The sequence below is a fragment of the Festucalex cinctus genome, chromosome 3, assembly GCF_051991245.1.
Source record: "Festucalex cinctus isolate MCC-2025b chromosome 3, RoL_Fcin_1.0, whole genome shotgun sequence".
Taxonomy (NCBI): Eukaryota; Metazoa; Chordata; class Actinopteri; order Syngnathiformes; family Syngnathidae; genus Festucalex; species Festucalex cinctus.
In genome coordinates, this window is record NC_135413.1 from 17,545,881 (window position 1) to 17,573,002 (window position 27,122).

The 27,122-nt window shown below is 37.4% G+C and overlaps 2 protein-coding genes across 2 annotated transcripts; both read right to left on the reverse strand.

Moving 5' to 3' along the window:
- Window positions 1–1,174: 1,174 nt before the first annotated feature.
- Window positions 1,175–9,502, reverse strand: herpud1 (homocysteine-inducible, endoplasmic reticulum stress-inducible, ubiquitin-like domain member 1). Its single transcript, XM_077516269.1, has 8 exons — window positions 9,082–9,502; window positions 8,308–8,385; window positions 6,865–6,942; window positions 6,362–6,543; window positions 5,837–5,947; window positions 4,973–5,350; window positions 3,071–3,182; window positions 1,175–2,986 (listed from the first exon to the last, which is right to left on the reverse strand). The coding sequence occupies exons 1-8, from the start codon at window positions 9,235–9,237 to the stop codon at window positions 2,810–2,812; spliced, it is 1,272 nt and encodes a 423-aa protein (XP_077372395.1). The 5' UTR covers window positions 9,238–9,502; the 3' UTR covers window positions 1,175–2,809.
- A 501-nt stretch (window positions 9,503–10,003) lies between these two features.
- slc12a3 (solute carrier family 12 member 3) lies at window positions 10,004–26,489 on the reverse strand. Its single transcript, XM_077518047.1, has 26 exons — window positions 26,208–26,489; window positions 25,957–26,088; window positions 23,438–23,513; window positions 23,222–23,317; window positions 22,775–22,914; window positions 22,410–22,520; window positions 21,893–22,004; window positions 21,673–21,803; window positions 21,497–21,581; window positions 20,090–20,247; window positions 19,589–19,696; window positions 19,187–19,310; window positions 18,714–18,815; window positions 18,325–18,480; window positions 18,138–18,237; window positions 16,236–16,347; window positions 15,808–15,933; window positions 15,301–15,407; window positions 15,127–15,209; window positions 14,884–14,958; window positions 14,707–14,811; window positions 14,529–14,640; window positions 12,753–12,839; window positions 11,564–11,702; window positions 10,890–10,957; window positions 10,004–10,805 (listed from the first exon to the last, which is right to left on the reverse strand). Exons 1-26 carry the CDS (start codon window positions 26,487–26,489, stop codon window positions 10,664–10,666), a joined length of 3,069 nt encoding a protein of 1,022 aa, XP_077374173.1. The 3' UTR covers window positions 10,004–10,663.
- Between the last annotated feature and the right edge of the window lie 633 nt (window positions 26,490–27,122).

A 27,122-nucleotide genomic window follows, 5' to 3' on the forward strand; every position in this document is an offset into this window, starting at 1 on the left:
CTTCTTCTTCTTCTTCTTCTTCTTCTTCTTCTTCTTCTTTTAAAAAAATAAAAAATAAAAATCCTGCAAACTCTTCTCATGAGGTTAATTACATTATTTAATATTAGCTGTTGAACTGAATACAAAGGGGGGGGGGGGGGGGGGGGGGTGTTGTGGTGTGTATACCAACTGCGTGATTGACACATCAGCCAGACAACGTCATTGAAAGGAGGCAAGCGCTGCAAAATTGGATGGATGGATATGTATCTGAAACAGTTTTGCATTCATTTTGGGATTGCCCTTTATCATCACAATTTTGGAAGGATTTTGAAAAGTATTTATGTGAGAAAACTGGACATATAATTAGAATTGAGGTGTGGAACCGGCACGGTGCAAAAGCGCCAATAGTTTCAGGTTCTCACAATGGGGTCTGATGATCGCCCTTGTTGTCTTGCTCATTGAAAACAATGAACATATTGTAGCTCCAGGTTTTATATTGCCCGTCAGTAGAAACAAAGCTGAGTGCTACAATAGATTTTGTAATCAGCACAAGCAACAGCTAAATTGTAATTTGCCCAGTTTATAACCAATGGCAGCTTCTGGTATCTTCACTATATGAGAAGTTGCACAGGGCGACATTGCTTGATTTAGAAAACCATTTCACGATTGTGATGTTTGTATGGAGAACTTGCGCACCACCTTGTGGTCATCTACTGTACGTCGACGAGATGCCACAGTTTAATGTAACTTGCTGGAACGAAGCCAAAATCGATACATAAAGGTTCCCTTTTTATTATTATTTTATTATTACTTTTTTTTCTTTAAAAATACAATGTATGCGTTTGTGGTTATGGGGGCGGGGCCATTCAAGCTATGGACCGCCACAGTTCATGACTATTGCTTTTGCCAAACAAACAGTCCCACTATTGACTGTTGTACCCAGCACTGTATAGAGTATACACCGCCCAGGCCTCTTGTAGATGTAATAATGCACGTTGAAATCACGTGTATGTTGTTTTGTTGTCACTTGGCTGCAATTAAGCCAGAGAGCACACTTGTGCTAAATATTATTCATGTTGTGGTGTTGTGTTGACAAGTTCATTCATTTCAGCCTGTGGTCAAAAACCTTTGTACTCTTTCTGGGAAATCAATAATGTCATCACGCTAAAGCCCGACTGCAACAAACACAAACACGTTTAAGTTAAGAATATTTATTGCACAGTATTGCAAGTATTCCCAACATACAAAACAACTCAACATAACTTAATTGAGCAAACTTTCATTGATATTATACGTAGTGACCAAGGTCACAAAATCTTCTCCCTCACCTGGGTATACATCCTACAAATGGGGATCGCTATGCGCCCAACATACAAATGATGTCATTACAGGGGATGAAAAGCATATTCCATCCAAAGATGTCTAAAATCAACATTGGTGAAAGTGAACCATTAATTCTTGGAGCCTTGATAACACACCAACGATGTTCACATGAAGGAAATGCTGGAAAGAGAGTTAGAACTCCATACACAGGGCCTTCAAGTTATTAGAAAGTAAATAATATATTGTTCACTACTTTCAAATACATTTTAAAAGCCCTCAGGATAATATCTACTCTCAGTCTATATACTATTTATAGTCTAAATTGATTTAATAACTAATAACCCCCGTGTATAAAGATGCTTGCATACAGTATTAAAGTGCATTCTAAACTATATACAATATTTTCATAATGCCAACACGGAATTTACAGTGGGCAAAAAGAAACTGTCTTTATACAAGGGGATTTCTCGTGAATCATGCGGGACTAATGATTCTCATTACAGGATTTCTTCTCGTGTACAATTATATGTATATGTATTAGAGCCGTCAAACAATTACATTTTTTTAATCAGAGTCATCACATCTGAGAGTTTTGATTAACCATGATTAATCACTTAATTAAAAAGACTTTTCAACATTTGTTGCCCACCAAATTTGAACAGCACTCGTTACATGTTCATTCTGATGATGTCTTCAACATTTTTCGATCCATCACACTCTCATCTTCCTCTTTTTCTAATCCATAATTTAAAATGGAAAAAGAAAAAAATAATGACCCCAGTAGTTTGACATAACAAATATTCTGAATGTCACTGGCAAACATTTATCAAATGCTTTACTTGAATGCATGTAGTTGTGTTTATTGCTAAAGGATCGTCTGCGGTCAAAGTTAACAGTGATTAATCTGTGTTAATACAAGATTAATGCAATAACTTTTTTGTGATTAATCAGTGTTAACACTTTCATTTTGACAGCACTAATACGATCTAGTCAGTCAATGTAACTGTCACTTCAAATTGCTTGGATTAATGCTGAACAAGGTTATAAAATGAACTAAATTCACCCATGATTTTTTTTTCTGGTTTACATACACAAAATAAAAAGGTTGAGATTTTTTATTTTTTATTTTTTTAAGTTTTTTTTTTTTTTCTCCACACTATCTAATTTTGGCACATTTGTGGTTGAGATCAATATTTGCAGAAGGAGTTCTGCACAGGTTGACTCACTTTTATCAGCTTGGAGCTTCACAAGATCTTGTGAAGCAAAAAGTCACGCAAGCAGTTCACAACCACATTTTCATAAATCTAACAACAAAAATGTGATTTTGTACTGCAAGTTTTTGGTTCGATTTTAAATGTCTGTCTGTTCTTAGGCAGCTACAGGACAGCTCCTGCCTGCGAGCTGACCCGAGTCTTTCACACCTGTGCACATGATGCTGCTGTTTTTGGTCGAGTTGTAGTTTTCCTTTCACTGTGAAGAAGAACATCTCCGTGGTTCACTGCGCAGGTCAGTTGGCCACGCCTCGAGGAACCTCAGGTAGAAGCGATGAGAAGAATGTTTTGAAAAAGACCCAGGCTGTCCATATGACCGACACCCTGTGTGGCGGAACCAAAACAGCTGGCATCGGCTCGGGTTGTTCTAATTCGTCAGCTTCAGTGGGAAGCGCCCTCTGCACTTCAGCGTCCTGAGAACGAAAGCATGACATCAACGTTCCAATCATGATAAATGTGAATTATCTTCAAGTTGACGTAAACGGCGGTTTACATACAGGATTTGGGATTCTGTTCTCATTCTCCTGATTGTGCTGGACTTCGGGAGGCTGCAGGTTGTTGGGTCGTTGTACATCCTGCCGTCTAATATTGAACCAGCCCGTGGTGTGACTGTACATACAAGACACACACACACACACAAAAAAAAAAAAGCTGACCTGTTGGGAACACTATACAGAAGACTACAAATACTACATATACACGAGACAAATGTCAACATGTGACTAAAGGTTTCCTCCTTTAGAATTTGTGCATGTGTGAGTAGGCACATGAGTGGGCTTGGATTATATAATACCAAAAACAAATATTTGCAGGCCATGAACAAGCTGGTCCCAAGTGCTGATATCGCCAACACATGCAACTACAAGACACCTGGACACACCGAGTTTTTCACAATTCAGAACCGTTATGACCCTGACAACCATATGTTTGCTATTATTAGCCTCCCCGATAATAAATAACATGACTCGGCACAGCAAGTTACATTTAATTCAGTGCAGTTTGAGCCTTTTTTCATCCATCTACACAGTTCTTACAAGTTTAAACTACTTTGAAATTTGAAAAATGGAAACAATGTAATGTGTTATGAAACCGAGCATGTGACACTTGCATTTTAAGCCACCATTTGTTTATTTGTTTGAACACGTTTACCATATACAGACCAATAGGGCTGGGTTAAAAAATAAATAAATAAAATAAAGAATTAATTTTCCTTTTCAAGCCCAATATCAATTCATAAAACCACGAATCGATTATTTTATATATATGTCTCCCCCCTCCCCCCCCCCCCCCCCCGCCCCCCATAAATTCTTAAGAAAATATAATTTCAATTTTAATTTTGGGGGGATCTTACCAGGGGTGGCAAACTCTGGGTACCTCACGATACGATACGATCTGTGCTACAAGGATCACGATAACGATTTTCTCACGATATGACGATACCGCAATTATCCATATATTGGTCAGGTAATAAATCCACGATAATATATGAAATCATAAAATAATTATTTAATATAAATAAATAATACAAATAAAATAAATAAAACAAATAAATCTAATATAAATATATAACACATATTTTATATATAAATAAAAAATAATAAAAAAATATATAATAATAATAACAATAATAATAATAATAATAATAAACTAAGCTCATGAGTCTTCTTCACCTCAAGACTTCCGTGCATTTCCCTGCCACACTTTATGAGGGGCTCCCCCTAGCGGCCTGCCAAGGAATTGCTCAATAAGTAATGAACAATGGAGCCGTTATAGTGGCTGAATATTAACGACAAATATCGCGATACTTGGCGTAGGCGTATCGATAATCTATCGGGAGACAAAGTATCACGTTTTATCGCAATATCGATATATCGTCACTCCTACATCTTATTGATTTCTGGAAATTTACTGTTCACATGAATTTAAAAGCATTTTCGTACATTTATGAAAAACCTGACTTACTGCACTTTAAGACAATTCAGAATCTATTTAATTTATATTTACAATTATTGAATTAGATTCTGAAAATATTTTCATGTCATCTTTGTTGATGTCAATGTTTGTCTAACACTTTAGCGATTATAACAGGTGTTAAAATTAAATCATTTGACCAGGTACTGTCTCCGCAAACTTTAATTTGGAATTTAATGTTTGTTGCGTTTTATCATGTCCTTGACATTTAAGACAAACTGATGTGCCATAAGTAATCAATATCGGATTCAATTGAGGGGAATCAAATCGAACTGAAGTGTGCCGTTTCTAATCAGGTCAATCGATTTTAATAAAAGGGTGACTTTCAATCCAGGAGTTTTTGTTGCTTAAAATTATGCAATTAAAATTGACCAGATGTCACAGCGTAAGAAACAGAACGTGTGTGAAAGTTAACAGCGAAGACTCACAGATACATGAGGAAGAGGGTGCCCATGACAAGAAGGAAGCGACTCAGGTTGGAGTTGAAGTACACGATCATGAGCAGAACGCCGAGCCTCGCGGCCGAGTACAACCAGTCCAACCAGTCTCGCTCGATGTCTTCCTCGTCCTCCATGACGGGCCCCCCCTGAGCGTTCATTCGCATGTTCTGATCGGCGACGCCCGGGTTGATGAACGCGCCGTCCTGCGCTGGGTTCTGGTTTGCCGCTTGCAGATTGTCGATGGCGTTCTGATTGGCAATGGGTGCCGGCACGGGTACCTGGTGGGCGTGTACAGGTGGGTGAAGGCCAACGGTGGCCGGTGCCATGGAGGGGCCGCCCGTGCCGGCTGCTGCCATAGCTGCTTGACTGTTGGGAGATTCACACAAGGTTCGACTTAGGGATCAGTAACAGACATCGGAGTGAGGTTAAAGGGATACTTTACTTATTTAGCCATTTTTGGCAGTCAAACATTAATATTTTGCCTATAATAAATTTGATATTTTCATTATTTTTCATGTACCTTTAAAAACCCATTTTGCAACTTGCTGACAACTGAAAATGAGATCACAAGGGCTCAGGTAACCAATCACAGCTCAGCTTGTGAATGTCACATGACCAAACCTAGAAAACAGGTGAGCTGTGATTGGTTACCCGAGGCCTTGTGATGCCATTTTCAGTCGACAGCAAGTTGCAAAATGGTTTTTTAAAAGTTACTAATTGTACGTGAAAAATAATGAAAGTATCAAATTAATTACAGACAAAATATTAACTTTTTATTGCTATAATGGGCTAATTAAGTGAAGTATCCCTTTAACATAAACATCCCTTTCAAGTGGTGGGAAATGAACTCACTATTGCATGTAATATTGTCGTGCATAAACATGTTGGAGCCACAGAAGTTGTTGGGGGCTGTACAGAGAGTAGCCTGGAAATGCTGGCTGAGCCATTTGTGGTGTTCCGGTCCTGCAGGAAGAATGATTAAGTCATTATTATCTGCTTCACACTGTCATATTCATAACTAGCAAATCACAAGTCACATTTTGTATGTTACACAAGGCTCAAGATTATCAAGCAGCGTAGGCCAAGATGGAGCACCTTCCAGCATGCAAATCAGGTCAGTCGAGTGTTTCAACATCTGTTTCCCTTTGCGGTATGCAAATATTTCAGCCTGAGGTTGATTTTCAAAAATACCTTCCTACAATCACATTATTGGCTAATCATTCTGTAAAATACAAGATTATTGTTTAACATCTCAATATTAAATTGAAGAAGGTCAAGTTTGAAATCCATTCCAAACATAACTACAAATTCAAACTCTTAATATTTAACTCAACTGTGAAAATCAAATTTCTGAGAACGGTGTTTCCACTTTCTTACATGTTGGCAGCAGGCCATGCAGGAGCTCCGGGACCTGATGGAGGCGTGTGCGTGTTTGCTGGATTGGCAGCTGAAGTTGAAGACGTCTGCCTCCGCTGTCTCAACTCTGCTGTGCTACTGCATGGAGGAGAGGATGGCGTGGGCCTCGGACTCGACACGTGCGGCTGGCCTGGTTCCTTAACCTAATGAATTAAAAAAACAAAAAACAAACAAAAAAAAAACACGTCATTACTATGATATCAAACTGGAGATGTGTAGTGCCCCTTTCTGAATTTGGATTTGTTTACCAAACTTAGGTTTCAGGTCACGTTTCTTTTGTTTGTTTGTTTTTTTCACTTCACTTTTTTGGACAGCTACTCTTGAGAGCTTTTTTAATTAATCAAATCTGGCGGAAATGTAGCCTGGGTGTGGGAGGTGGGGGAATTGCTTTTCACAGCACTGCAGCTTGTCAATGCTACATTTGATTAGTAATTTAACAGTGTGTCTAATGTTGCCCTTCTCACCTTTGGTCTTGCTCCCAGATGTGTTTTGGGCTGCATCTTGACAGCAAAGACTAGATGCAGCGTGGGAATGGTATCTGTCTGAGAAGGCAAAGAGAGAGACATCAGAAAGCTGCGTTCCAACAAAATATCTCAGTTTTTCTCCAATTTCATCACAGCTTCATTTACATTCCTTTGTAAAATAACAGCCTGGTCAAACAATTTGGGGCTTATTGTGTTGTTTATAGTAAGTATAGTGTCATCATAACATGTTGACTGAGTTACACAGAACAATGTGGTGCCTTTTATAGAAAAAAAAACAAAAAAAACAAAAACAAAAACAAAAAAAAACCCATCAGATCAGGTAGCTTGGCACTTTGTTTTGTTTTTGTTTCTTCCCCGAGACAGGGATTGAATTCATGATGCTGGCTTCATGAAGCACTAATATGTTGAAAAGCAAATTCACTGAATCCTTCCTATTTTTATGTATACATGGATGGGTACCTTTCATTCTTAAATTGGTACATGGGAATCGATGCCGGTACCAATTTTCAGTACTTTTGTGTATTTGTGGGAATGTAGGCTAATGTATTGTATTTAAACTCTAAAACAAATTTCAATTTAACATTTATTTTTCAATGCATACGTTGTTAAATAAAACTTCATGAGTACAAATCAAGCATGAAAACAAAGTTTTGGAGGATGCTCTGAAACAATGGCAGGACAGCTTTTTCATGTTGAGGAAAAAAAAATCTTAAGTATCGGTATGGTATTGGTATCGGTTGATACTGCAAAGCTGGGTATCGGTATCGGGAGCAAAAAAAATGGTATCGGAACAACACTAGCTAAAACCGATGCAAGATCCACATTGCAGCAAAGCGGCTCGCGTGCAATCTCTTTATTTATTTATTTTTGGTCCAGAATTTCACTGTTCATATTCATGATAGGATAGGTCAACTGACTTGTAGTATGTACATAGCCTAAGTCAAGACCAGAGTCAGATGAGATAAGTGAGCAGCCATAAAGCATCATTGGATTTCTTACTCATGGAAGCAAAACTTTAGCAAAATTAATTTTGTGTCAGTGTCTTTTAATAAATGGACTGCTTTTTTTGCGCTTTATCTACACCATATGGTGCCCAAAGCACTTACAATGCCTCACATTCACACATTCATACACCACTGGAAGCAAACCAGGGTTAAGTATCTTACTCAAGGACACGTCGACGCGGTCACAAGGACTGAGGATCGAACCCACAACCTCACAGTTGGGAGACAACCACGCTACCACTGAGCCATGCTGCCTCACAAGTGCCCTTTAGGTACATTCCTTACTTGAATTTTCCAAGGTTGCAAAATACACTATTTTTTTTTTTTTTAAAGCATGGAATAACCAGGCACAAGGTTGAATGGTGAACTACAGCTAATAGCAGCGTGGGCAGACAAACAATCACTAACTCAGATATACCTGTGTGAAGAGATCTCTAATGTGAAGATGGTCAGGCAGAAGTTTGCCGGCATAGATGAGCCTCTGGTCACTTACAGCCTGATGGAAACAAAGAAAAAGAAAATGACAAATTATGCTTTCAGTTTTACAGTACCTTCCAAAAAAATCTGGAGTCACACAATTTCACCTGCACATTAAAATTGCACGGCATTTCTTCCTTCAAACCAACCGTTTCATTTATATAGCTAAACTCAAGTTATCTGTGTAGTGTAGACACTTTCCATGTGGCGCAAATCCAAGACGGTGGACCTAATTTAGAGCAATAGTACTACATTTCTCGCTGTATGTTGTAATTTAAATCTGATGCTTGCTCTGTTTTGAATTTGAAAGTGATTACCTTGTCTCCACGCAGTTTTGACCTACTCTTGGATCTAAATGGAGAGACATTCACCAGGGGCCTGTATCTTTGAGGGAGTCTCACATGTTTCTGGGTTCAAATATGCATACATAAGATGCAGTATATTACACAAATTCCCTTTTTAGGTCATACCAACAAAGTTATACTGTGCTGATTAACAAAACTAAACGACAGTCCAGTTGCAAAGAGACGTACAGAAAGAAAAATGACGTCGCTTATGAGCTGGAGCTAGCAAGAGGCTGCAATAAAAGCAACAGCTGTTCTGAGGCATCAGCCTGCCTGCCCGACCGACACAAACAGGCAGGCAGCTCGTCGCGACATTCCAGCACAGGGCTGGCTGGTTCCGCTAACGTTAGCCAACGCCTCGAAACACTCACCAATTTAGTTGGATAGACTTCCGACAGATGCGTCTTTAGGTCCTTCACCGTCCAGTTCAGATGGACTCCTTCGACTGCTTGGTCCTCCACAGTCTGGCTGGGTGTTTTTATGAGAATAGTTATGGTCTTCCTCGCTTGAGAGTCCTCCGCGTCCATTTTTTTTCCACTTCTCACGTTTGGTGTCACGTTTCGGCGATGACTCTCGCACCACGGTGTACGTAAAAATTCAGTCTTACGGCCTCTAAAAATAGCTGCGGATGTTATTTTTCGTCAAAATTGAAACTTAACAAAAGCGCTGCTGTTAGTTCGGCGTCTGTACAATACTAGTGTCCAAACTGCGACGAGGCGGAATGTTGTTGCCAAACAAACAGTGTGGCCGCTGCTGATTGGTCAAATTTCGCTCGCGGTTCCTACGTGGGCTGTCAGAAACTTGACCTGGTCTGAGCATGCGCACATCATACTTGGGGGAAAAAAGGGATCGTCTATTAAGACATTTTTGTACCGTAGTCGTGTGACTACTAACTGATTATAATATTTTAAGTCCACATTAATGTTCATGTTCCAACCTGAGCTGATCGAGATAACAGATTGATGAGTGCTTTTCAGTTTCGTTACAAACCGAAGGTTTATGGGAAATTATAACATTTCCGGGAAAGAGCTGTGCATGTCATCAGTGAACGAGTGAGAGGCTGTTCTATGAGAAGCACTCTGTCATTTGTTCGCTGTTACGTAAACACGTCAGTCATGTTGCATCATCTTGGGAAAAAAACAATTGCTGTATGAATAGTTTTGTCATCGCTATTATAAATAATCAATTGAAAAACATTTTTTAATAATGGTTTTAATATACTACCCACGACAGCTATTTTGACCAAGATTAATTTAAAAAAAAAAAAACCAAAAACACGAACATTCTTGAAGGAGACATTTTATGGCACAAATTACATTCTGTACATCCAAATTTAAAAATTCATGTTTGTATGAGAGATTTCAATTCAATTTCTTTTTCATATTATTTAAAAAAAAAAAGTAATGCAATTATGTAATGTCTATGGAACAATGTTCATCATTTAACAAGTGTAAACATCCTATACCAGTAATTCTTATCTCAAAGTGAGGCATACCATTTGTGGTACATGAAAGGATCACTGTCCAAGCACTGTTCAGGCGTATTTAACGTTCCCTCCAGTTCATTCAGTTGCATTCATATAGTAGTCAAAATGGAAAAAGGAAGGTTTGTACAATCCTCATCTACCTTTGATGGACCTGTAAAGCATTGAAATCGATTTCAACAAACATTTCGAGTTGCACTAATCAGGTTTAACAAAGTTACTGAATACAAAAGTTACCTATACAACCATTATTGACATTAACCATGACTTGTTAGCAAAAGATGCATATCATGGTTATTGGTCACAGTGATTCAATGTACAGTATATGATGTTGCCATTTATAATCATTACATTTGACTTCATTGTAGATAAATGGTTTTGATGGCAGAATAAAATAATTAAATGACGATGTAGATTTGTCAGAAATGATAAATTACTGTTCATTATATAGAAAAAAAAAAGAGGACAATTCATTGGCAGTAGAAGGTGAGGACGTTTTCTTGGTTTCCTCTGACCAACAGAACAGGGGGTCTTAAGTCATGTGACATGAATTCCAGCCATGCAAGGTACAGGACACTGGGACACACTCCTCTCCTCCCCACCGGCATGGTGCTGCATGCATTCGAGGCCAGATTATTGACACTGACAGCGTGTTACATTTAAAGGAATACAGAATGCATAAGCACTAATACTCACATAACAATCAGTGCGGCTTCCCGTGAGTAATCCTGCAGAATCTCATTTAGGCGAATCTGACGGAAAGACTGATTTTCATAGAAATGTTTAGTTAGTACAACGTATTTTATTATCTTTCGCAAAATAATTGTGGAATCGGTTCAATATTTTTCTTAATTGTGCAAAGTAAGAAACCTAATGCTAAATGTGCCTGCTCAAAACATTTCTACCAAAGCCTGGCTGGAGCTGAAAAGGTGTGCCTCAGCCTGATGCAGAAAGAGAAACTACTACTAAACTGCACAAGGATGTGGGTTGGTCACTGTCTGAAGTGGAGAAAAATCTGTGCAGAAATGTGTCAGGCCAGTCCCATTACTCCTAACACCAAAAACACTGTGTGCATGAATATTTCTTGTTGAGCAGAGAGAACCGTGTCAAGTTCTTAAAGACAACCAGTACTTCCTTGCATGACATATAGTGGGAGGTTCAGACTGCCATGCTGAGTTTTTTTTTTTTTTTTAAGTCGCCCATGTCACTTTATTTACAAACAGCGGAAGCATGTAACAAACAAGCATGGCTAACTTTCATGGTCATATGAGTCCATCGTGAGTTCGATCAACTCTCCAAGAAAACTATACAGATTGCCAAGATCAGCAAAGTTTTGTGTGTATGTGTATGCGTGTATGAGCTAGACCTACCTTGGCTCTGTTCCTCTCCAGATCCTGGTCAGTGATCCACCAGGGCTCCTCCTGTACTCTTGATGAGCCAGAATCAGATTCATTTTTTGGATTTGTGTCCAGCTTGAAGGAACTCACCATGTTCTCAAACCGATGAATGCTGTTACAAACAATGATATAAAGATATAAACATACCTTTTGGAATTATGGCCAATTAGGTAAACCTCGATTTCATCGTCACATTTTATGTTAATGGTGGTTGTGGTTTTGAAATGATTGGTCTTAACTAGAGCTCAGACTCGCACCCCTAATCTTTGTTCGCCATTTGTGTGTACACCAACTAATGACATTCGAATTGATGAGCATCTTGCGCTGTTCCGAAAAAATACGTCCAACAAATAAAAAATCCAATTTGATCAAAAATGATCAATGGAGTACACTTAAATACTGTAGCACTTTACACCATATGTTGTCTATAAAGCGCTTTCATATATCGTACACTGGCGCTTTGGCTGCCCACAACAACGACAGAAAAGTTTCCCTTTTTAGTTGAAAATAATTTAGTGTACTTTAACCACCAGAATGAATGTACTCTGGCCGATGGAAGAACGTTCTTGTTTTTGGTGCAACAAATCCATCCACATTGTATCGTTTCAGCTTCGTCCTAGCTTGCGCTAAGCTAACCGGGGATTTTGTCTCCCTCCAACGCACACATGCACAAGCTCAATTTGTTTGTTGCTGTGACACGGTGAGTGGTCAACATCGAAGAAATGGCAGAGAACATGATAGATTGCTGAGATGGGCTTCATTGAGCATAAAAAGTTTAATTATGTTCACTAAGTGGCTAACTATTCCCACATGCTTCCAGGATCTGGCTCAAATAGGCCGATGCCTGCCTTTACGCGTCCAACGCACGCACGTGTGTCACACACAATTGAGATGCCATTCAGTCTCTGTGACAATATGAAATGACTCGTTCTGATTCAAATCCGAAAATTCTGATTTGCCGTTCATTTTCTTTCGGCCAATTTCCATCTCAATTCAAGTCCCCACCAATTTGTCCACGGATAATTCTCACCAAAAAAACAAACAAACAAAAAAACAAAAAACAAAAACATACTAATTTCTCTAAGGATCTAAATTATGTGTTTTCTTCTTCAGCAAAACAAAGACTTCATCAATCCAAATTAAACATCATGGCAAAACTTACTTTCCAGGCTGAGGTTTTTGAAAGAGGTCAGGAAGAACTTCCACATCATGGAATCCAAGACGGAACTTCTTGATAAGTGTCATCACCCTGGAAAGAAATAAATACATTCCTTTTATTCATCCATTTTCTATACCACCTTTCCTCAGTAGGCTTGCGGGTGGGCTGGTGCCTATCCCCAGCTTACTTGGGGGTACACCCTGGAATGGTCGCCAGTCAATAACAGTACTGTAAACTCAAAGTAGTTTTAAGAAGTTTTTGCGTAACTGCATACAAACTAACAAACAAGCCAAACAACTGATGGTGATCACAATAGAACCTCTTGCTTTTGTCCAACTTAAAATAAAGCTGCTTATTTGTGTGCATGAACACCCAATGAAGACCCCTTAATTTTCATTATTGACACTTTGATATGTCTCAGTAGGTTATTTAATATATTTATGCATACAAATGTTCACATTTTTATAGAAAGAATGATATCAAGCTCAGTAAGTTTATCTGTAATGCTGGACACACTGCGTACACACCTGCAAACTGCACTTGTGCTACCCATAGTTACATAAGACATGGGAATTCAAATACTGGCGTTTGAACAATTCTTATTGAATTTATTATGAAGAAGTCTGTATGATCTACACATCATAAACTTGCAAGCTAGTCTCATCCAGCAACCCACTTCTGCCGAAGTTAAGGATAAAAAACAAAACAAAACATGTTTTTAACGTCTTTTCCATGGAAAATTATATGATCGGCAGAGGTTGATCAATGTTTTTCATTGCTGATCAAAAAAGCAAATCACCCGCAGCTTGTACATTTATTTTTAAATTGCAGGCAGTAGCTTGAGCACGTTATAGGCCAAATCAACAAACTGAATCATAATTTGTGTATGTGCATTTTCTGCACGGTCAGTTTGAAATAATGTCTTGTTTTTGTATAACATATGGATGGAAATTTGGATAGCATTTTATTTATTTTCTTAATCGGAGTCATCAATTAATTAAGAAAATAACAATAATATAAAATATTAAGATAAAACAGAATGAATGAATAATTAAAATAATTGTTAGTGGGCAACTCTAAAATTGAAAAAAAAAAAAAAAAGTGCCACTAATCCATATTATTAGCATCAGAATTTGGTATCAACCGATCTCATTCATAGATGATCATATTGGCACCATAAAACACTTATTGGAACACCCCTACTAAAAACATTTACCTAATATTTTCAATGTGGTAGCTTGGCACGCCTCTGTACTGTTTCGGAATAATCAAAATAAGAATAAATGTAATTTACATGTGATTTTTTTTTTTTTGGGACTAGCTGTCTGTGAACCACTTTTGGTTTCTGACCCACCAATTAACATTCTAACATTTGCTGAGCTGCGTGTTGTTGTAGTGTTAAATACACCCCACTAATTGTGGCTTGACTAAAGAGTCCAATTTGTGCACACTACAGCTACATAATTTTGAGACGTCTTTGTTTCTTTGTGCTGCAGGCTTGTTACATTCACAGTATTGCCCCCCCGCAACTCCCCCTTTAAAGCAGTGTTTCTCAATTCCGGTCCTCAGGCCCCCTAGCCAGCCTGTTTTCCATGTCTCCCATTTCCCAATGTGGCTGATTCCAATGACCGCTAATCAGCCAGCTCTGGAGAAGCCTGATAACGATCCTCACCTGCGTTGCAATTGGGAGACATGGAAAACAGGCTGGCTAGGGGTGGCTGCATGAGGACCGGAATTGAGAAACACTGCTTTAAAGGTTAGACAAATGGAAGTTCTTACTCTTCTTTTCTCTCATCCTTTTTGGAATTGTCTCCTCCCACAAACACTCGAACTCGACACTTGGCCCAGCGCTTCCTCCGAGTTAGGAGGTAAGGGAGCAGCAGTGTAAGACCTGGTAAGGAACATTACAACATTAATGAGAAAACATGGTTTACACTATACTTAGGTATATTGCTACCTCCATCATCAGAGAGCCAGTAAACATCAATTGTCTTCTTTCCTTGTTTTTTCTGAAACAGTGTAGGCCTACTCGGTTGAGCCTCTCGGTCAATGGGCACAGCTGCTGCAAATAAACGGGCAGTGCTATTGTATGGATGAGCATTTATAACTATACAAACAAGCAAGTTGTACATACATGAAATGATGTTCAGTCCAGAATTGGTAGATATGGTGTTCATGCTTTCGAGTTCTCCATCAAAACCTGGATTGGCTGTTTAAAAAAATAAAAAAATAAAAATCAAACAAAACACAAATCTGAGGAATGTAGAAGTTTTAAATATATTGATACTAAAACCTTATTCATCACCTTGAATATGTACTGGTATTCTTTCAAATTGCTATTTATTTAAAATGACTGTATCTTAATTGAGATTCTCACCGTGTGACTGATATAAAGGAGAGACATCCAGTCTCTCTCTTGTTCTTAACACGCACACACCATACTGAAGGTCAAATGCATCCCTGGACAAATAGACAATTCCATGTCTCATTTTGTAGTCTTGATGCCAAATATTCTATATAGTGCATGTGCATGCATACAAATGCCACTCACTGCAAAATTCCTATGTAACGGTGTGTGGCCTGTGGTGAGTCACTTTGCCAGTCTGTCTTGAAACCCATCAGAAGGACATTGGGTCGCATCCTGCCCAAACCTGTCCCCTGGTAGAAAAGATGAAAGGCTTTTGATTAATCCATCCATCCTCTCGACAGGAAAAAATAATTTTGTTTCTGTACATCCATCCATACTCTTTAATTCCCGTTAAATAGTCCGCATTTAAATCTTCTTTAAATCATGGGGCATTTAAATTTATAGGAACATGAAGCGAGATGTCGTATTATCTGAGAACTATGACTGTAATTATGTAGTCTGTAGTTGATTGATATTTTCTAAAAAAAAAAAAAGTAAAAAAAAAAGTGACTAATGGTGTACTCAAGAAAAGATACAGATTTCAGTCATTAAAATGATGCATAATTTCCCAAGAGTTTAAAAAAATATGCAAAGCTGGTGACAGACATGGAGATGGACAGACTGTACTCAGTGAAGTCCATTATATCAGACCTGTAGCAGCATGTTCACCCCTGATCGTAGGTCTTCAGCCACCACATTTTTGTAAAATGCCTTCACCTTTCTTTGGTTCAACCAGGAAATGTGACTTTCACTTTGTACAAGGGCAGAGAGATCAGTCTGGAAAAGAGTGTTAAAAATGTGTCAAGAACAAACGTTAAACATGCAAAGACATCTGGAACAATTCTATCCGTCCATCCATCCATCCATCCATCCATCCATCCATCCATCCATCCGCACGTTTTGGCAAAGTGGGAAGAAGAGGAGAAATCCAACACAAACACAGAGATAACATGGCAACTCAACACAGGAAACCTGGAGCCAGGATTCAGACCTACAACCTCAGAATAATTAAGCAGCTATGATAACCACTTAAAGATAAACAAATACACATGTATATCATTATCGAATGTGTCACTCACCGTGATCACATGGCCACACATCATGAGACTAAGATTCTTTGTGAAACAGCTGACAAGATCCACGAGAGCTGGCCGGCTGCTGGGGGGTCCCGTCAGCACCAAACACTGTGGTCTAAAATAGAAACAATGTATATCGGGTTAATTGGATGATGAAAGCTTAAGTCACATGTACAACATGTGCTTATCTTTAAAAAAATAAATAAATAAATAAAAGCCTAACATTTTGTAAATTCATGAAGAATATATGTGAATTAACAGCAGCTATTTTTTGTGAATAAACCTTTTAAATCAACCAAATTTATGTTAATTCAATTGACTTTCTGGCCCGTGCATCCATGAAGATAGCACATAATGTACTGTCGGGCTATTGAGGCCAAATTACTTCCCAGCAATGTGCTTTTTTTTTTCATAAAGGGATACTTCACATATTTAGCCCATTATAGCAATAACAATTAATAATAATAATTAATTTGACGGTTTCATTCTTTTTCACGTAGAATTAGTACCTTTAAAAACACATTTTGTAACTTGCTGACAACTGAAAATGACATCACAAGGGCTCAGGTAACCAATCACAGCTCACCTGTTTTCTAGATTTGGTCATGTGACATTCACAAGCTGAACTGTGATGGTTACCTGAGTCCTTGTGATGTCATTTTCAGTCGACAGCAAGTTGCAAAATGTGTTTTTAAAGGTACTAATTGTACATGAAAAATAATCAAAATATCAAATTTATTATCGTCAAAATATTCATATATTCACGTTTGACTGCACCACTGCATTTGAGGTTTGAGCCCACAGACAAACAAGTTGTTATTGTATTATGGGGTGAAAATTACATAGAGAAACAATAGTTTGAAAAATAAATAAATAAATGGAAAAAAAAACTCAGTCAATCAATCAGATAAAAGTAATATTTCATGATTAGTTTTGATTTAAAGTGTCCAATTATAAATAATTCAAAAACCTTTCACCCAAAATATTTTGATAAGTGTCATACAAATATCATGCAGGCCATTAATTTGCTTCTTAGCATAACATAACAACAATGACAGTGAACAAGTCAAGTGCACACTGAAGAGGCTTTTCAGGGTCCAAAACCTTAAAATAAAAAAAATAAAAAATATATATATATAATATATGCCAAGGACATGTCCTTTTACTGCCAGTGCAACATATACTGGACTGACAGGTCACTCTTCAAAGAGCGACAACTTGAGTAAGTGGCTTATAATAATAATAATAAAAATAATAACGCCTGGCTATTTCTAACATTTTTGTTTTGATTGCACACACACTAACAAAATGCCAGAGAAAACTCACATCAATGTCACAACACAGAAATGACATTGTTTTCAATCATGGGTTAGTGGTTAGTTAATGGTTAGTTTATCTCAACTGAAGGAAGACAATTTACCTGGCCGAGAATTCTAAAACGGAGTCAAATATGTAATAATGATTATGTGATGACTAGGGTCATGCAAGGGTTACGGTTGGATCATGACCGTGTGGTCAAGTGTCTGTCTTGAACTGATGTATCAGCATCTAGTTTCAATTGGTAAAACGCTATGTGATGTCGGGAGGTATGTGATGGCAATAATCTTTAATCTCTTTATCTGGTCAACAGCCAATCAGATAATTCCATGTCAGTCCGGTTACCCACATGTCTAGCCACAACCAGTCAGATCGATTCACTGTCTATATAAGCTGTCTGAGAAATGTGTGCCTTTGTCGGATTATTACCTCTGTTCCTCTGTGCAACTCTCGTTGTTTCTCGTCTAGTCAAATTTATTCCACACCTCTCGAAGTGAATAAAGAGTTAAAATCTTATTTGTGTCTGCGCTTTGGGATCCAACCTCAGCACATAACAGATTCAGGCTAGGATAACAATCAGTCACTCACCTGTAGTTCTTCACATGGTCTTCTACCTGGTTAAGGCCCATACACTGATTGAGTGCAATGTTGTAGGAGCTGGCCTGCACCGATGAGCCCCAATTCACAGCTAGGCACAAAGTGTAGACAAACCTACACAAGTTAACAACATCTAGTGTGCCTTGAACTGCAAGTGTGCAATTTGCTTACTGCTTACCGGGCCTCTTGTAGAGTGTGTATCCTAAAAGGAGCAAGACAACCCCAAAGGCAATGAGAGCTGCCCACCAAGTCAACAAGAACATGATAACCAGACAACATACGGCACACAGCAAAGACAGCCACTTATTGTAGAACCTGAAGGATGGACGCCAGCCTGTCAGACAACGAACATAAAAGTTTATCTACTCAATGCATTTATTTAATTTACAGTACTTTCCTAAATTAAGTTAGTAAAGTGCTTGTCATAAGTGGTGTCAAACAATCTTTGCAAAACATTTATCTCACAATAATTTATATACCTACACTGTTAAAAAAAAACAACAACATAGCCTTATATATACAGTGTATTTATATTATCTCATAGAGTAACAAGTCATCTTATCCTACCAGGTGAGTTGGTAATTGAGGCATGGAAGCAGCTGAAGTTGATCAAACAGTAGGAGCAGAGAAAGAAGTTGGAGATGATCGGTGCTATCGTGTTCAACTCGGCTGCAGTAAACAAAATGAAAAGCACAAGAGCAGAAATTATCTTTCAACATTATCAGAGTCTTACCATATTTTAATGATACAACTTCAGAGGCTTTATGCGTACAAAGTATTAAAGCTGTCGCTCAGAAAAAAACATGGCTGCATTTTTATTTTTTATAATATGAATAATTTATTGTACGGTTAAAAAAATATGTAATAAAGGCCAGTGAGTGCTCAGCTTCCGATTAATGCACTTTTAAGGTCAGGGTAGACAAAAATAATGAAATTATGTTTTTAGGAAAGCTTTTACTATTACTTTACGAAAAAAAAGTGTGACCCAAAATAGGACCATAAGTTCACATATGTTTTTTCTCTATTGTTCCAGTCCTCACCAATGAGAATGAAACACACAGCAATTATGAATGCCAAGAGGTAGCTTCGTAGCGCTTCGTCATTTTTGCCATAACCTTTGCCAAAGAAGCCGATCAGAGGGTAGAGCTTGTCCTTGCATAGACACTACAGAAAGCAGAGACAAAATAATATACACAATGTGATTTAAAAGAAAAAACCAAATATACATATATATATATATATATATATATATATATATATATATATATATATATATATATATATATATATATATATATATATATATTTACGCAAGCTAAAAATCATCATATAATTGGCAACGGTACCAATGTTTCCAAATCATGTCATGTAGAACTCTCTTATATTTATGATAATTTCATGTAGAGTCATTAAAACCACAAATAGGTGTCTGTGTATTATACCTGGAACACTTTAGGTGCAGACACTAGGCAGGCCAAAGCAGAAGAGAGTGTTGCACCAAAAATACCAGCAGTGATGAGTGGAGCAAAGGCTGACACCATGCTCATTGACTGGAGAGAAAGAAATTTTGTTTACTTGTTGCTCATTTTTCTTACTACCGGTATGGTCAAGAAATTGTACTTCACAAAACTACTGCTTCTAAAATAATAACTGTTTCAGGAACTCTGGGGAATTGGGTCGTATTAGTTCTCGGCATGGAGGCACATCAACACTTCTACATGTTTACACCACTCTATTCACAAATCCTAATTTCCACAATCTGAACTGTTATTTTTTATTTTTTTAAACTAAGACAAGCAAAAGATTGAGCCAATTAGCAGCATAATCAATTTTTTGTAAACAAACCAATTTTGATCAATATTACGACACATTTACATTGACAAAGGCAAACAACGTAGAGTGTATCGTTCAGTTTAAAGTTGTGCACATTTGTGTGTGTTGACCTGATAGTAATTACTGATGCCAAAGATGCACGTGTTGTTGTTGATACAGTCACTGAAGTCCCAGCCATACTGACAAGCTAAACCAACACAATTATTGCTAGATGAGGAGGACAAGGTGTCATTTAATAGTCCAGATGCATCCCTGACCACACAGGAGCCTGGAAGCAAAAAGAAACACATAGGCCGACTGTATACTGTAGTGTACACACATGGAAAATGATTGCTTACACACAAACTTTTTACCTACAGTATTTACAGTATATGATGCATGTTGTGGCAACTTTTGAACCAGGTTGTCGAATGTGCCATTTCACAGGCTTAATGCTGTTGTTAAATTATGTATCATTATCAGCACAAACCCCCACATCACCTAATTTGTTTTATTTTTCAACATCAGAAAATTGAATTTCGAATCGCTACTGCCACCTGTGGCCGAAAAATGAATCTACATTTTCCCTTCTTCAAGTACACAACGTGCACATCACGTGACAGCCGCAGGCAGAGGGCGGGAAATTCAAACCCAAATCCTGTCTGAAAACTTGTGGCCAGAAGGCTTGCAGGAGTTCCCTTTATGAGCAGCTAAGCTAAGGTGTTAATCTGCTAATTAAAAACATGGTTCAGTCAAAAATGCTCAAATAAAAAGGTTAATATAAAGGTTATAAATATAAAGGTTATAAAGATATTTGGATTTTTTTTTTTTCATTTTATTTGGATTTTTATTTCGAACATGCATAAAATAACAAGAAAATAAAAATTGTGAAGCCAAAACAAAAAAAATAAAATACTACTACTACTACTACTACTACTACTACTACTACTACTAATAATAATAATAATAAGCAATTGAAGCAAACAAGAAACAAAACTTAACATCATATTAACCAACAAAAGATATCAAGTAAGACAGTCATTGTCATGACTGTTTTGTTTGGGGTCTGATGCAATCAGCATGTAACAGCAACTAGTTTCAACTGCTAAGAAGCTATGTGAAGTCAGAAGCTATGTGATGTCAGGAGCCAATCAGATCCATTCGCTGTCTATATAAGTCTGACAGAGAAGTGTGTTGGTGCTGGTTTACTCCTCTGTCCAGCTGGCCACCTGCTCTTCTGTTTCCCTGTGCACCTACACAGCCCAAGTTAGCTTAGCGTCTCATGGTTCTTGATATATTCTCGTTGTTTCTGGTCTAGTCAAGTTAGTTCCGCGCCTCTCGATGTTATGTGAATAAAGTGTTAAAATCTTATTTGTGTCTCTGTTTTTGGGATCCAACCCCAGAACATAACAGTCATCAATCAGTCTGGTAATAAGCTAGACATGCATGTTTGAAAGAGTAAGAAGAAGTGGACAAATTGTTGCAAAGTGTAGTTTTAAAAGAACACAGCTTTGGTTTCTGATATGAGCGTACAATACCAATGGTAGCAGAAATGATGAGGTAGGACAAAGTGGTCCAGAATATAGCCATTAATGTTCCCTTGGGGATAGCCACTGTCGGATCCTGTCAAGGGCAGATGCAATATTTCATCCAAAGTTTGATATTTGATACATGTAAGAGCAGAGGAAAGAAAGGGCAGGAAAATGTGACATACCTTCAGATCTCCAGAAATGTTAGCTCCTGCCAAGATGCCGGTCGCAGAAGGAAAGAAAATCGAGAACATGCCAAAGAAGCTGCCCTCCTGTCCCCGCCAATTGGGCACAAAATTGTTTGCAAAAATGTCCGCTATTGGGGAATGAATTTGGTCTGTTAATTAGAGTCAGATGCTAAAGATTCTCTAAAGGCAAACACTGCAACAAAAGAAATTCAGTCACCTTTATAGCTGAAAAATCCTTTGGCCTGTTTCTGTGGTGATACAGGGATGATGGTTCCAACAATGTAACTGCAAAATGACACCATGATGACCAGAAAAAACAAAATCTGGGCCTTTAGGAGAGAAAAAAAACACACATTTACATAGAAATGGGAGGTAAATGTAATATATACTGTACAGACTGAACAAAAAGGTTCCAAGGACTGAACCTTGAGGGACCCCACATTTCATGGCCATTTGATCAGATTCAAAATTCCATTGGTCACACAGTGACTCCTTTCCTCCAAGTCGGACCTGAACCATTTTAGGACTGTTCCATTTAACCACACCCTAGTTTCCAGCCTGTTCAATAGCACTTGTAAATTATATCAAATGCTGCACTGTGGTCTAATAAGACTAGAATCTAACACCTTCCCTGTGTCATTGTTCAATTTTATATCATTTAGTAATTTAATAAGAGCTGTTTCTGTATTGTGTGCCAACAACTTAATTATAGTTTCACATTGAGTCGAGCATACCTTTGACTCCCATGCCATGCCTGCCATTGAGATACCGAGAAGACATGTGACTGTGATGATACCAATGATGCGGATATCATTTATTCGGTTCACCATCACCGCGCCATTTTCCTTAGAGACAATGTAAATATCTGTGAGATTGAAGCCAAGGAAAAAGAACACTGTGTATTGACTCCTAAAAAAAAGTTTAGACAAAATCATGAAAAACAAAACTAGGACCGAGTCGGGGTGAGGATATGTAACTAGCCTTCCTACTGTTACCAAAATTTTGACCAACTCTATTTAAATAAAATAAACCTTTCAGGCTTGGTTTGACGTACAGTCCACAATAATTAAACCTTTGGTAATTATCCACATTCACTTACGTGCATGAGGTCGACAACAGTCTCCGCGAAGCCCACAGTGTGCATGGCCACAGCCACAGCATTGGCAAAGGCAAAAATCAGACCAATGGACCCACCCAGCTCTGGACCAAGGCTACGGCTAATTAGAAAGTAGGTTCCACCTGAGGAGACGTTAGGAGAAGCCATTTATTCTTCTTCTCAATCATAAGTGTTAAAATATATGTCAAACGCTAACGGCAGAGCTCCATTTTAAAGTATGTTAATATACATTTTTGCCTTAAGATAATAGTTTATTATAAATCAACCACTCAACCACAACAATGCTAATCATTGCCCATGTTAGAGTTAGCCTTAAGCTAGCTGACTAAAGGCTACACTATGGCTCATGTGGTTGTTCTAAAAACATTTAAGTATCCGAGGAGAAATGTTGCTTGTATAAATTAGTGATTGATGACGTATGGAAGAGACCTCCTTTGACTTTGCCGTTGGTAGCGATGGCAGATGTCGAGAGCCCGGTGATGCCAGTTATACACGAGGACAGCAGGATGATCACCCAGGTCAGACCTGGAGAAATAAACAATAAGAAATGAAGAAAATGGGAGAATGTTGAGATTTGTTTTTGCCCATGTTGTTGTCAACCCATATTAAGCATATATGCTGTCAGGAATGTTTTGTTTTACTTGCCAATGCCAGCTTGTGCTGTAATCCAAGGCAGCCTCAGGTACAAGATCACCCCCCAAATGTTTAACATGCAACGGATCTAAAAAGACATTAACTGACTGAATATTGTCAAATATACACACATCACATGTTCTTGAACTTGAGAATCAAGCAACAACATTGTCAAAAAAAAAAAAAGGTTTTCAAAGCTTGCTCAGATTGTAATAAATGGCTGTGTGAACACCTCTATAGTGTGTAATAATTTACCACACAAAAACATTCAACAAAGTTATAAGTAAACAAATGTATCTACTTCAAAGATGTCCAATGACGTGAAATAAAATGACCAATCAGTGTTGAGGAGATTAAATCAGTGGCTTTGGTTTTAATGTGCCAAAAGTGAAAGTCTTGCTTACAACAGAGGTCCCATAAAGAGACTAGTCTGAGAGGTACAAGACATCATGAGTTTATCAAGGCTGGACAATGTTACATTGTTGAAACCGCGCCAAGAATTGCACCTAAGCTTTTCTCATGTTCAGGTTCTTCAGCAACGCTTCTATTTTCTCTTGGCTGTACTTACATATACAGCATGAATTTACTTAGTATCAATGTCTACTTCTTTTGTTATTATTTCATTATTTTTTGATAAGTATGCCTAGACTGCGTTAGTTTTTTGAATTTTTAATTTAATTTAATTTTTTTATTTTTTTATTTATTTTTTAATAATTTGGGAAGAATTTCACCAAAAGGTGCAGCACTTCTTGTCATCATGTTCCACCGCCTTGCTGTAATTTACTAAAATTACTTAAACAATCATATTTACTGTGTGGAAGCTCTTTTATGCTGTAAAAGATGAATGTGTAGGAGTAAAATATTTTTGTTCAGGGTTTGTTTTGACAACAATTCCCATAAACTCTTTGGATTCTTTTCTAGAAGCTATTAATATTTGCAATTATGCATTTGATGTATTAGTTAACATAATACTACAAGAAAAAGTGAAATTGTGAATAAATTGCAACTCACTGCTTCAGGCTTCATGTTTGTAAATTATGTTGACGTGATGAGAACAATTTTTGTTCAATGAAAACTTTTCTAAATTCAATAAACATTATTATAAACTACCTTTAAAAATGCAGAAACAGGAGGGCTAGTAAAACTGCAGATTCATAACGGTATATTTCCACAAAGTAGTTATAATTGTTATTATGTCATTTGTTTGTTTGTTTGATGTTTTCTAGAGACTTACATTTATTAAATTATACACACTGATAGTACAAACAGGAACACTGCAAAACAGAGAAGAGTATGTTTTATCTGCATTTAAATAGACTGGAAAAGTTCACCTTTTACTTTTATCTCCCAAAGATATATGGTAGAGCTTTTTTGGTTACAATAAATTCATTTTTTTTTTTAAAAGGTGCATGACAAACACCACACCCAAAAAATAAAAAATAAATAAATAAATAAAATAAAAGCCTTTAATCCATGCCATATATTTTAAGCTGTGTTCAGGATAATATTTTAAAAAAAATCCAGTAAGATGTCAATGTAGTTGTTGATTGTTTTAATTTTCATTAACAGTACATCTGTCTCAATAGTGTTATTTTGTGTAGCACAGTACAGCAGTCCCACAGGGTATAAAGGAGTATTAGGGCCACACTGACAAGAGACAGTAGACATAATAGAAGTCAAATTCACGGGTCAAATTTCAGAAAATAAAAATTTGAGAAAAAAAAGTCACAGTTTTAATAATAGTCAATAGACTGAAATAACCATGAGACACTAGAATACTTATTGTCATAAAATTGTTTACTTTTTTTTGGGAAGATTATGATTTTATTTTCATAAAAATGTCCAGTAATTGTAATGACTTTTTCTTGTAAAATTAGGATATTTTTCTTGTCGTATTTCAACTTTTGTTTTATTTTTAGAGCTGTCAAACGATTACATTTTTTAATCAGATTAATCACATCTTAGAATTTTAATTAATCATGATTAATCACTGCCTTAAAAAAAGCTTTTTTTTCCCCCAACATATTTCGCCCGATAAATTTGAAGCGCACCAGTTATGTGTTAATTTTTTCGACATTTAATGTTATGATGACGTCTTCAAAAATTTATATCTACGGCATACGCTCATCCTGCTTTTTCTAGTCAATTAATTATTTATATAATTTAAAATGGGAAAAAATGAACTACGGTATATGTAAACATTTATTAAATGCTTTACTTTAACGCATGTAGTTATGTTTATTGCTCAAACTCCAACAGCTACCTTTAATGTAACCATCCACTGTCGGCTAAAAAGGATCATCTGCGGTCAAAATTAATAGTGTGATTAATCTGTGGTAATACAATGATTAATGCGATAATTTTTTGTGATTAATTAATTAGTTAATGCTTTAACTTTGACAGCACGACTTCTTTTTGTCATTTGTAAGAACTTCATCACTCACTACCTTTCCGAAGACACTCTCAATTGCTGATCATTTAATTGTGTATTTGTCGACAACTCACAGTCACATGTACCGTTCGATACTGACCATTACTCCATGAACCCAGCCAAATCGTGTCGGTTCAGGCAGTGGCTCCTTTTGCTCCTCTTCCTCAGAGCTGTCTCCTTCCATGCATCCAGGTGTTGTTCTCTCCTCATACATGGGAGGTTCAGAGTCATCCTAGTAAGCCAATCAAATGTAGCGGAAAAGTAAGAAATACAAATTTGCTTAAATTGAATAAAAAGCACATGCAATAATAATAATATTAAAGTTGGTGCATTTTGAATGTGCTTCCTAACCTGAGGGTTGGCATACAGCTGGTAGAGAGATGGCCTGAAGCGCTTCCGTCGTCCACATACTTCTGTGTTGGCATAGAAGTCCGAGTTTGGTGGAGCATCCAGGGTCTTGTACAGATTTTGGACATCAGATCCACAGGACACAACAGGACTGCTGTCCTCGTAGAAATGATAATAATCAGTCTCATACTCTGATGATGTTGTCTTCCCATCGGTCACTGATTGAGGAATTTTGGGTCTGTATGCAGACAGGTGAATGCCATCGCTGATAACTTGTAGCTCCATTCAGAATACTAATAAAGCAGTTTAAATCAGGCCAGTCAAGGGGACAAAGACATTCTCTTGTCAAGGCCGTATGAAGGAGGTTTCATTGTGTTGCTCACTTTTATATTGCACCTTAGTTGGACCAGGAAGAGCTTCAGGCTATGAAGGAGGCCATGTTCAATGAGCAGTTACAGAAATCATTACAGGATCTATTAACGCACAACACGATGCAGGCTCAATCAGAACTCCTACTTTATTTTACAAGGAAATGAAGGACAATTCTCACTCTCTCACTAAGTTTGTGCATATTAATTATTACTCTTCAATACCCAGTAGGCCTTTTTTGATCGTATGCAATGCAACCAGCATTTAAAGTACCGTACTTTTTCTAAATATATTTCCAAAAAATCTTGTTGCTGCATGTACATTCTTTTTATAAATTTAGTACTACTCTTTATTTCTTTACTTTGCCTTGAACTATTTTGATAGTGAATGTTGAAGAATAAGGTATGGGAATTACACGCTTATATAATTTGTTATTCTATTCATTTTCTTTAACTGCATGAGCTAGAAATCAGAATGTATCAGAACCAATTCTGATTCCCAAAATGATCACCCTGAAGGCCTATTTTAATGTCTACTAACTTTGATCGA

Coding starts and splice junctions, on each gene's coding strand:
- herpud1 (XM_077516269.1), bottom strand. CDS start 9,237: ATGGACGCGGAGGACTCTCAAGCGAGGAAGACCATAACTATTCTCATA. Junction 8,386..9,081: donor AAGTCTATCCAACTAAATTG/GTGAGTGTTTCG, acceptor TGTTTCCATCAG/GCTGTAAGTGACCAGAGGCT. Junction 6,943..8,307: donor TTAGAGATCTCTTCACACAG/GTATATCTGAGT, acceptor TTGCCTTCTCAG/ACAGATACCATTCCCACGCT.
- slc12a3 (XM_077518047.1), bottom strand. CDS start 26,489: ATGGAGCTACAAGTTATCAGCGATGGCATTCACCTGTCTGCATACAGA. Junction 22,005..22,409: donor GCATGGCATGGGAGTCAAAG/GTATGCTCGACT, acceptor TCTCTCCTAAAG/GCCCAGATTTTGTTTTTTCT. Junction 21,582..21,672: donor ACATTTCTGGAGATCTGAAG/GTATGTCACATT, acceptor TGCCCTTGACAG/GATCCGACAGTGGCTATCCC.